Consider the following 12,167-nt stretch of genomic DNA (forward strand, 5'->3'; position numbering starts at 1 on the left):
CTATTACAGTTTTGATTATTCAACCAAATTTATGTTTTTTTTGTTTTTTTTTGTTTTTTTTTTTGAGACGGAGTCTTGCTCTGTCACCCAGGCTGGAGTGCAGTGGCGCCATCTGGGCTCACTGCAAGCTCCGCCCCCCAGGTTCATGCCATTCTCCTGCCTCAGCCTCCCAAGTAGCTGGGACTACAGGCGCCTGCCACCACGCCCGGCTAATTTTTTGTATTTTTAGTAGAAACGGGGTTTCACTGTGTTAGCCAGGATGGTCTCGATCTCCTGACCTCGTGATCCGCCGGCCTTGGCCTCCCAAAATGCTGGGATTACAGGCGTGAGCCACTGCGCCCAGCCAAATTTACGTTCTCTATTCTTTTCTCTCTTTATTAAAAATTAGATATGCTCAAAAATTATAAGAAGCTTTCATTAAAAATCCAATAGGCCTTTTCATTACACTCCAGCTTTCCACTTCTAATGGTGAACTTTCTTCATCACTGAGGCTTGGACTTATCTTCTGAGCTTTATTACATAGAGGATTTCCAATAACTGAGCAAGACAATTCAAAACTAGTTAAATCTCTCTCCACCCTGTTATATTTCTAGATACTCCTTTAAGTGTTTCCTTAATCTGGAGCAACCAAGAGCAGTTATATTACATGAAGAAGATATACTTACCAGAACCAGGTATAATTTGGGTTGGCATTAAATGTTTGTGATCATGAGGCTGTCCCTTCACACACTTCATCCAAGCATATAGTTCTTTATCTGTAAGATAATAAAACTTGTATATCACACTCATGGTTTCATAATTATAAATTGATAGTGTAAAGAACTTAACGATTATATAAAATGTTTCATTGGCTAGAGTCACAGCCAAAGAGAAAAAGAAAAAAATAAAAATAAGGAAATAAAATGTCAATGATATGCTTTAGATGTTTGGTTCTGAAACAAGTCAGGAAAAACAGTTCCACCATTTCCTGATTTTATAAAAACACTGACACAAAATGGATATAATGATAGCCTTTCTAAAAATTACCAGTCATTATTATTAGTGACCTCTATCTTTGTAGCTAATCTTCTATCTCTTAGCTGTTTTCTGTGCCAAACAGAATTTATGCCTGATCCTAGTACATCAGACTGACACAGTTTGAGATGACTGTTAATTCATTTTCCTCTTATGCTTCAAAGACATGTAGAGGAACATGAGACATGTGAAAAAGCTGGTACCATACAGTTACTATTAACTGCTATTGCTGACTTCAAATAAGGTTTCATCCCTGAAGTTGTAAAGAATTAAGGCATAGCATAGGGCATAAAATAAAGAATAAAAGCATTTGATACCTTGATCTCAAGAACTTTCTCTACAAATTTAGTGACACAGACAGCTACTTACGACGTGGCTACAAGAGTTTCAGTGTCACAAAGTTCAATAAACTCAGCATAAAAAAATCTAGAACTAGACCAGGCACAGTGGCTCAACACCTGTAATCCCAGCATTTTGGGAGGCCAAGGCAGCGGATCACTTGAGGTCAGGACTTCAAGACCAGCCTGGCCAACATGGTGAAACCCCATTTCTACTAAAAATAAAAATTTAGCCAGGTGTGGTGACACATGCCTGTAGTCCCAGCTACTTGGGAGGCTGAGGCAGGAGAATCACTTGAACTCCAGGAGGTGGAGGTTGCAGCAAGCCGAGATCGCGCCATTGCACTCCAGCCTGGGTGATAGAGCAAGACACCATCTCAAAAAAAAAAAAAAAATCTAGAACTATTGTTTCATAAAAATATACATTAAATAAAATTCAAACCCAGTCTAAAACTAGTTACCTTTAAAAGCTTTGACTTTCCTCTGCAAAACCTACACGGTAACTTGCAAATATTTTATATATTGCTTATATTTTAGACTCTTATGTGGATTACCACTCCATGAAGCTATATATTAAACCTACTCAATCTGAGTTTTATTATAATATTTAACAGTAAAATAGATATATAGATAGTATGGACAATAACCCAAGGCATAAGTTACACTTAAAAGAATGATACGGTGGCCAGGCATGGTGGCTCACGCTTGTAATCCCAGCACTTTGGGAGGCTGAGGTGGGCCGATCACGAAGTCAGGAGATCGAGACCACGGTGAAAACCCGTCTCTACTAAAAATACAAAAAAATTAGCTGGGCTTGGTGGCAGGCGCCTGTAGTCCCAGCTACTCGGAGAGACTAGGCAGAAGAATGGTGTGAACCCAGGAGATGGAGGTTGCAGTGAGCCGAGATTGCGCCACTGCACTCCAGCCTGGGCAACAGAGTGAGACTCTGTCTCAAAAAAAGAAAAAAGAATGATACGGTAACAAGACTATACTTTCAAAATTAATACTACTATGAAAATCAGCAGGCTGGGTGTGGTGGCTCATGCCTGTAATCCCAGCATTTTGGGAGGCTGAGGTCAGGAGTTTGAGACCAGCCTGGCCAACTTGGTAAAACCGTGTCTCTGCTAAAAATACAAAATTAGGCATGGTGGCACATGCCTGTAATCCCAGCTACTCGGGAGGCTGAGGCAGGAGAATTACTTGAATCCAGGAGGCCAAGATTGCGCCACTGCACTCCAGCCTGGGCAACAAGAGTGAAACTCCGTCTCAACAACAACATCCAAAAAAAAAAAGAAAAAGAAAAAGAGAAAGAAAATCATCAACAATACAACAATTTACTTTTAATATAAATATTCTTTATCTTATTCAAAAAAAGCATTTATGGTAGCTTACATATATACATACATACAACACAGCAACACAGAGTACATTAAAATTAACTTTTTTAATTTGGCAAAGGAAAACCAAAAGTAATATGAAACCAGGAAAAAAGGAATTTGAAATGCACGTCATGTCATCAAGTTTTATAACAATTGAAAATATCAAAATACATGTATTGTGGTTTCACATTTTACTCATATTAACATATTTATTGCATATCCCAGAAACACTTAGCTGTAGATGTTCAGCTATGCTTCCACATTTGCTCAGGTTTCTTTGGTAAGAAAGGGTAAGAGACTTTGGTTAATCCTATCAGTAGAAGATACTGATGGTTAAATCATGGTTCATCTACCTGATACACTACTCTGAAAAAAGAGCGGCCTGAAATGAAAATGACATTCATTACTTTGAGACAGACAATCTATACTAAGTACTTCTAATGTTTCCACAATATTAATCCTCTTATTTCATCAGAACTCTACTCCTAACAAAAAATTCAATACCAGCTTTAGGTAGTCACTTCCAAAATTGCCTTGGATAATCTTTCTAAAACACTTTTGATTCATTTAATTACTTCCTTTCTGAGACAGGGTATCACTGTGTCACCCAGGCTGGAGTGCAATGGGGCAATCACAGTTCACTGCAGCCTCCATCTCCTGGGTTCAGGTGATCCTCCCACCTCAGCCTCCCAGGTAACTGGGACTACAGGAACACACCACCACGCGCAGCTCATTTTTTGTATTTTTTTTTTTGTAGAGATGGGGGTTTTGCCATGTTGCCCAGGCTGGTCTTGAACACCTGGGTTCAAGCAATCTTTGGAAGCCAGCCTTGGCCTCCCAAAGTGCTGAGATTACAGGCATGAGCCACAGTGCCCGGCCCACACACTGGAATCTTAAAGCAACAAGGCCTAACCTAAATTTGGGCTACATTAAGGAACTATCTGACTGAAATGAGAAGATGGATATACTCATGAGGCTGATGGGTGTAGATGCAATTTAATTCTAGAAAATATAGCCGTTAATAAACTGTGGTTACTTCTCCTCTTAAAAACAAACTGAAAAAAAAATCCTTAATACATTAATAAGGAAAGTAGGAATAAAAAAACACATCTCATGTTCTAGAAGAGTGATCCTAAAGAAAAATTATAAAAAACTTCAATTTATATAAACTTATACACCAACCTCTAGAACTCTTCCTTTCCTTTGCCTTGTAACAATCTAAGCAGACCACAAATCCACATTTTTGGCAGACCCAGTGAATGTTAAACAATGTTGCTTCACATGCATCACACATCTCCCGGACTCCTCTCACTGCTCTTTTCCAGGCAATTTTGGCTGAAATACAGAAAAAACAAAAATTTTAAAGGCAAACATGCTCTTTTCCAAGGCAATTTTGGCTGAAATACAGAAGAAATAAAAATGTAAAGGCAAACCAAGAACTTTCAAGGCTATATTAACTGAAGACCAATAGCTTTCTTGAAGTAATTTGTAATTCTCTTTAGAAGACCCATAAATGATCATTAAGTGAAAAATAAAAATGCTGTACATCTAAGCAGGGTTTCTCAACTCTGGTACTTTTGACATTTTAGGTTGAATAATTCTTTGTTGGGAGGGATTACTCTGTGCATTGCAGACTGTTCAGAGGCATCTGTAGCCTCTACCTATTAGATGTTGGCAACATATCCTTAACTCCCTCAGTTATGCAACCAAAGATGTCTCCAGTCATTGCTAAGTGTCCCCTGAGGGGCAAACCAGTGATTTCAAGGAAGGGAAGGAAAAGAAGCTAATATTTAGAGCATCTACTATGTTAGGAACTATTAAGTACTTAAGTAAGCATAATTAACATAACTACTTTCTAAACAAATTAATGAGATAGTTATCTTTCCTATTTTCCAGACCTGCCTGATATCCAGAGAGGTTATTTGCCAAAGGTAACAGTTAGGGAGTAAAGCTGAGATTCCAATACAAATAATTGGGGTAGATTATGTCTTTATAAGCCAAATGCTGAAATTTCACAATTTCTAAAGTGGGTTTAACACATTAACTTAATGTTGTAATGGCAGAAACAGCAAAATGCTATTGTGATTTCACAAATGGTTAATTGACTCAATTCACCCTCTATAGGAAAGTATCTGTAACCTTAAATACATACTGTAAAAAGGTATCATTATCATAATTAAAAATCAAGGTTAGATAAGATTAGGGACTTCTTTCACAAACAATTCAAAGAGAAATTCTTAAAATGAAATTTGTGCAGTTCATGTTATATTTAACTTCCTTACCATCCTTTTTCACCCAGGACAAAGCTGTTTTTTCAGATGTTACTAATTGACAGAACTTATCACCTATTATATCCAAGATATATTTAGAAGTCTCTACATCTAGTTCATCATCTTCAAAATTTTCATGTGTCCACAAACTCATAGCTTCATCATCATATTGGTCAGGAGAAGAGAAACCATCTATTCTAACTACTCCGTTTTTACTAAATGACAACCTGAAATATTAAAACATAAAAGTATTAGGTACCCACATATTAAAACATAAGTCCAGTCTTTAAAATTGTAAATGTACAATTATGTTTACATTGCATTATAAAATATGAATTACATTAAAAACAGGAAAACAGGTTAATTCTTCACACACTAATTATTGAATTAATTTAAATAACTCATAGGTGTTATGCAAATGGCGATAAGTAGTACTAATTTTAGGTTATTTCAAGAAATAGGATCACTTATACTTACTTAACTCCAATAAAATGAAAACTGTTTAAGTGTTTGATGAATGACAAGAGTAAAAATGTGGGCCCAATGTTGCCCAGAGCAATGCTGTTATTTTATACATAATCTAAATCGGAATCACCAAAGCTGAAATGGCCTTAAGACTTTCACCAGGAGGACTTTAAAAATGCCAACTATACATATATTTTCATTAATTAGACTGACACATTACTGAAGTGATTTAAGAGAACAAGGATGAAAATTCTTAACAGTTTTATAGGAACCCCATTAATGTGCTTACTTGCTCTTAGCTTCTGATATCCAAATAACTACTCTATTCAGAGAAGTTTATGGTAAACGGAAGGCAAAATTGCCATTCTCTTACTGGCTGGTGGTTATTCCTCAATTATATTGTACTTCACTCTCTTTACTCTCAAATAGCTGATGTCTAAGATACAAGTCATACTGTATTTTTCATATGAACAGCAACATTTCTTTTATCCCTACTTTTCATACCTTTATTATTCTTTCCAAAGCTTCCTTCTTTTTAAACCAAATTTCTCCTTTTTGTCATAACCCAGCATCTTATTTTGGTTTTATGTTATAATCTTTGCCTGAATATTTCTTTCCTTCAGACTTTTCCTAGATTTTCTTATGCCTCAAACCTACTTTCCTTTTGATTCCTTTTTTCATCTCTTCTGCACTTCCATGGGTACTACCTCTTATAATTATTCCCTGAAATTGTCTTCTCTTTTAGGGATTGTTGGCTACAAAGTGAGGAAGAAAGAGAACCTGGTCCATTCTTATCAACACGTATTTTTGGAGGTCTATACTGGGCTACCAGCATAGAGTATTCAGCAGAGTAAAGTGTCTCAATTTCTTAGGAAGATAATTACAGCTAACAATAGAGCATTTCATATGCGCATGGGACTACACTTAAGGACTTGGCATACTTATCTCATTTAACCTTCATTAAACCTCTCTTAGGTAGGTACTAACATTTACATTTTGCAGCTGAGACAGGCTTAGTTGTCCTACCACAGTTAATAAACTCACACAGGAACTAAGGGACAGAGATGAAATTCACAACTAGAAATGACTGATTCTGGAGTGTGACATGTTAATTAGTCTTTACGGTCTGGGTTATCCAGCTATTCTTTAGTTGAACTCTTGCAAGTCTACCTTTAAGTTTTTAATTTTAAAATATTATTTGGTAATATTCATATTAAGTTAGTATATAGGTTTAACAACTGTTAAGAAAAAAATCATTTTCTCATTAAGAATAAATCTCTCAGAACAGAAAGGTCATATGGAACATGAGTAATAATGTATGTATTTAGTCTTATAGTTAGAAATTGTTAAAATTTAGCACGAAAACATTTAATAACTCTTTTATAATGTTTCCAAAACATGGAGACTCAAAGACTTACTCCCCCATCCAAAAGGGACACTCAGAATAACACTATATAATTTCCAATATCAAATCAATAAATTACTTTTTTCCCAATCTAATATTTTCACTTACCGTCTAAAGTAGTAAAATCTACAAAATACTGGTGAGTGAGCTGGTTCTTCTCCTTTTTTACTGCGAATAAGTCTACATTCTCGACACTTTTGTAAATTAGGCCCTATCTCACAGCAGGAGTCATCCTGTAAAAAGGATTCCCCAGTTTGCTTCAGCTTCTTGACTTTACGCCAATCTTTCAATACTGAACGAGGAATGCCAGCTGTAAAATCAGTAGGAAAGTTTTAGCAAGATTATGCTTTGTAGAAAGTTAAACTCCTTGAGATGAAATTCAAGTCAGTTATACAATTGTGATGATACGGTAAGACTTTAGTAAAGAAGCAAAGACATTAACAGCTCTAGGTATCGATTAATGACTAAAAAGTGCAGCAGCGTTTCTATTTACTTACTAACCAATTCTATTAACCAAATGAACCACTCTTATGTCAGTGTACTGAAAATGCAGAACTAAATTTCCCAGCTGACTGAACTCTTTAAATATTAAATATTCATGTATGTATAATAGCAAACATAAGAATCATTCATATTCTGTGTATATCAATAACTGAAAATAACAGTCCTTCTATACCAAAAGTTGGTTTACGTAGGAGAAAGCTCTTTCAAGATCCACAGCAAGAACGTAAAGATTAAAGGTTTATATAGTTAGAAACTACAGGTTAGTTTCAACATATTTCTATTGAAATACATAATCTGATTTTCCAAGGTAAGTGTGGCTCATTAAGACAAGTGGTAATTTTATAAAACCTGTATTTGGGAGAAGAGGTGCTGAGCTATTTCTCCTAACATCTTTCCTTTATTATACTACCCTGTATTTGATATCAACATACTGATGGTGGCAGTATCTTTTAGAAAAATAAAAGGGTTTGAAGAAAGTAAAAGGAAAAAAAAATTAACTTGGCTATCTTTATTGATGAATTAAAATAGCCATCAAAAAAGTAAAAAGGACAAAACTCTAATGCATTATACAGTCTAATATGTGGGAAAAAAAATCAACTTATTTACATACTCTACATCATTGCTCCATCACATTTACTGACTTATGTTTAATAAGTACAAGAACATTGGCTCAAGAAATCCGTCATCTAGAAAGTAAGAAGAATTTCTGGACCGAGAGGAACTCCAAAAATTAAATGTTGTCTATTAAAATTTTTAAAAACATATTTATTTAAAAGCAAGCTGGCTGGGCACGGTGGCTCATGCCTGTAATCCCAGTACTTTGGGAGGCTGAGGCGGGCGGATCACCTGAGGTCGGGAGTTCGAGACCAGCCTGACCAACATGGTGAAATCCCGTCTCTACTAAAATACAAAAAATTAGCCTGGCATGGTGGCGCATACCTGTAGTCCCAGCTACTCGGGAGGCTGAGGCAGGAGAATCGCTTGAACCCGGGAAGCAGATGTTGCAGTGAGCCAACATTGCGCCACTGCACTCCAGCCTGGTGACAGAGCAAGGCTCCGTCCAAAAAAAAAAACAAAAGAGGAAAGAAAAAAAAAAAAAAAGCAAGCTATGTTGGGGTCCAGGTGCAGTGGCTCATGCCTATCCCAGAACTTTAGGAGGCTGAGGTGGGTGGATCACTTGAGGCCAGGAGTTCAAGACCAGTCTGGCCAATAGGTGAAACCCTGTCTCTACCAAAAATACAAAAATTGGCCAGGCGCGGTAGCACGCGCCTGTAATTCCAGCTACTCGGGAGGCTGAGGCACAAGAACTGCTTGAGCCCAGGGGGCGGAAGTTGCAGTGGGGTGAAATCGTGCCACTGGATTCCAGCCTGGGTGATGGAGTAAGACTCTGTCTAAAAATATATATAAATAAAAGCAAGCTATGTTAGGATCAGCAATTAGTTGTTGGCTCTAACTTGTAAGTGTACTTATTGCACCCATATTAATGTATCTATATGTCAGATATTAGATTTACATAGTTTGCTATTTCTGTCATGCTGAAAGAATAAAACTGTATTTCCTACCCTTGTGTTTTCTAATCATGCCCAATGTGTGGATCAGAGGTACAGCTATTCTCCTGAGACTATGTACTTCTTGCAGAAACTTACAAAGCACTGTGTTTAAATAAACCATATAGAGTGACCCATTTGAAATCAGGTCCAATTATTAAGCACTTCTAGAATTGCTGCCTCGTTCTTTACAATTACATGCTTTCCCTTCTCTGTCTCTAACTTAGGGTAAGGAGCCATTTGGCTTAATCCACTAGAGAAACACCCATGTGTATAACCACACACCACATCTCCCGGTTATGGTATAAACCCATTTCCAGAAGACTTATGTAAAATGTTTATTTCCTCCATTGTGCAAAAGAGATTTTTCCTATGAACTGTGTAAAATATTCAGAGCTTTTACAAGTTGGAATGAATGATAGAATTGTTATACTGCTGATAAATTTTTATTTGGTACACTTGCTTCTAATCATCTATTTACTTTTCAATTTATTACACTAGAATAAACTAAATACAGTCTATTTCCTTTTTTATTATATGCCTTTAATTCCAGATAATGGAATAGTTCAGAGTATGGATCACCATACCACTGTGAACAACTCAGATAGTACTATAGTAAAGAATCAGACATTTCAAAGCAAATCTCAATTATGTGACACAAAATAGGCATTTAGAGCTTTTTTTCAATAAAAGAATAAATGAGTACAAAGACATTAAGGCCCAATTCATACGTACAGCTTTTGATATTATAATTTTTGCTTCTAGACAAGGCCACACATGACTGCAACTAACTCCTTTTATGAATTTAACTGTCATAGTATTTGTACAATAAATAAAACTTCATCCTTCAATTCCATATATATATAATTTACTGGCAATATATAAAACCTAGAAGTTTGAGATTAAGACACTTAGTCAACAAAAAAATACCTAACTCAATGGATACTTCTTCATTTATAGTAAGAACCTTAGTTCTCTAGTAGCAAATCCACAAATAGCTGCTCTAACAGAAAACTGGGGAGGAAGAAAGTAAGAGACAAATACTCGCCAAACATTAATCTCTGATATGCCACCCCCTTAAAAAATATTTTTTTGGAGATAGAGAAATTAACTGTGATCATAAACCACTGGTTTTGTATTGTAGAATTTATATATTTAAATATAGTGGCAATTTCAGATCATAAAATTAAATGTAAAAATTAGATAAAATGTAAGATAGAAGTAAATAAAACATAAAAATTAGTGGGGAAAAAGCGGCTGACTTTTAATTAAGAGAAACAAAAAGGTAGCAGAGAGGAAGACATTCCAAAACAGTAGATAAGACAAAATCTATTATATCTAGCTTTAATGTACTAAGAAACACACTATTATGTGTATGTGTATATAAAATATATAATTATACATGTATAACGGTGTATGTAATCATATTACATAGTTTAGGTGTAAGCCTAACTCATTCTTTTTGATTGACCATGACTGATGACAATTCTACTAAACATTAGAAAGAAAATGGACATTATTTAATCCATGAAGTAGATAATCCATTAATATTTAGAAGTTCCCTGACTTATGAAAACTCCCAACTTAAAGAACTTTTCTGTGCTCAGGAGACTGAGGCAGGAGGATTGCCTGAGCCCAGGAGTTGGAGGCTGCTGTGCACTATGGTTACACCTGTGAATATCCACTGCACTCCAGTCTGGGCAATGTAAGGAGACTGTCTCTAAAAAATATTTAAGAAAAAAAAAAACTTTTCTAGGTAGCCTAGAACAAAAGCAAGTCAACTCTGTCCACAATTAATAGATGACATCTAATATTGACTTAATATTACTTTGGACTTGGTGAACAAATGGGTCATAAAACAGCCTCTCTAAAGCTACATGCTAGTTACCAAGCAAGGGAGATTTGACTAAACATTACAACCTGGGGGAAAAAAAGGCACTCATTCTGGCCCATTTCTTAGAACTCTTACATGTGAATATGTATATTCGTCTCAAGATGAAAAGAGAATACGTATTTCACTAACACTTAATTTCATAAATTTAACTTCACAAGAGTTTTCTAGGCATTAAAACCTGGAAGGTACCTATCTTTTGTTTTTGTTTTTTAAGTTTTACTCAAGTATCTGAACACCCAACACCAAAGGAAATGTCATATAAGACAGAAGAGAAACAATTAAATTGCTCACACTAAGCCTATTATGAATTCATGGGGGCAGTGAGGGAGAGTAAGGGGAACATATAAGAAAAAGCAACACTGTATATAATCCAATATTCAAGTAAATGGCAGGTATCCTTCGATGTTAATCCCCCTCTCTGTCTTCTGACTATGCTTGCATTTCAGTCTGTCAGTCTCTGGCTCTAGTTGAGTTTGTCCTTTGTTCTTTCACTTTCTGACTGTCCTTTTCTATGATTCCATCCTCCTGTTTTCCTCTCCTTCACTTTGCCTCTGGTTTCCACACAGGCATGTGGGAAAACCTCATTCAGTTAAAAGGCACAAATGGGAGCCTTCAAGCATCCAAGTGCTTGTGAAAGTACTTCAAGTTTCCACATTGTCACAGATATTTCATATATTGTATGTGGATGAACACACGGACATAGTGAAACTAAGTGCTTTCTGCATTGTGCAACATACCTAAAAAGAAATAAGCAAACTGAGAAAAACTACTACTAGAGTAAAATGATATAGAAACACTTTATAGTGAATATTACTGTTAAGTATCTCTTATTTTGTCCAGCTGTTGCCACAAAGGATATATAATCAGTTGTGAAGCTATTAATATGGCAATTCTTTAACATCGAAATGAATACACAAAACCACAAGCCTCCCCTTAGGTTAATTTTTACCTATTGTTAAGGACTGTTTGAATGAGCAGCATTAAATAGATAGTAATTTCCATAAGCTTCCAATTTTGTCACCAGATGATATAAGAGTGAAATACAGTCCACATTCATATTACTCTGAAGTAAAATTGGCCCTCCATAACCGTGGGTTCCAAACCCATGGGTTCAACCTACCATGGATCAAAAATACTCGGGGGAAAAAATATTCTACAAAGTTCCAAAAAAACAAAACTTTAATTTGCCATGTGCAGAGTACTATGTTCAATCCTGCATAAATGAAGTGATGTGTAAGCATTGTGTTGGGCATTATAAGGAATCTAGAAATGATTTAAAGTATATGGGAGGATGTGTGTAGGTTACATGCAAATATAGTCATACACTATTAGGCAATTTCCTCACTGTAGG

General features: G+C 35.9%; 1 protein-coding gene across 9 annotated transcripts in view; it reads right to left on the minus strand.

The window, feature by feature from the left end:
• JMJD1C (jumonji domain containing 1C) overlaps positions 1-12,167 on the minus strand; it is a 357,142-nt gene that overhangs the window by 26,310 nt on the left and 318,665 nt on the right. For all 9 annotated transcript variants that reach the window (XM_034930652.3, XM_063607433.1, XM_063607434.1 and 6 more), the window contains 4 exons: positions 6,980-7,181; positions 5,014-5,228; positions 3,914-4,066; positions 666-755 (listed from right to left, as the gene is read on the minus strand). In XM_034930652.3, the coding sequence (XP_034786543.2) occupies positions 666-755; positions 3,914-4,066; positions 5,014-5,228; positions 6,980-7,181 (660 nt within the window). The remainder of the gene's footprint in view (positions 1-665; positions 756-3,913; positions 4,067-5,013; positions 5,229-6,979; positions 7,182-12,167) is intronic.

Source organism: Pan paniscus, chromosome 8 (genome assembly GCF_029289425.2).
Source record: "Pan paniscus chromosome 8, NHGRI_mPanPan1-v2.0_pri, whole genome shotgun sequence".
Classification (NCBI taxonomy): Eukaryota; Metazoa; Chordata; class Mammalia; order Primates; family Hominidae; genus Pan; species Pan paniscus.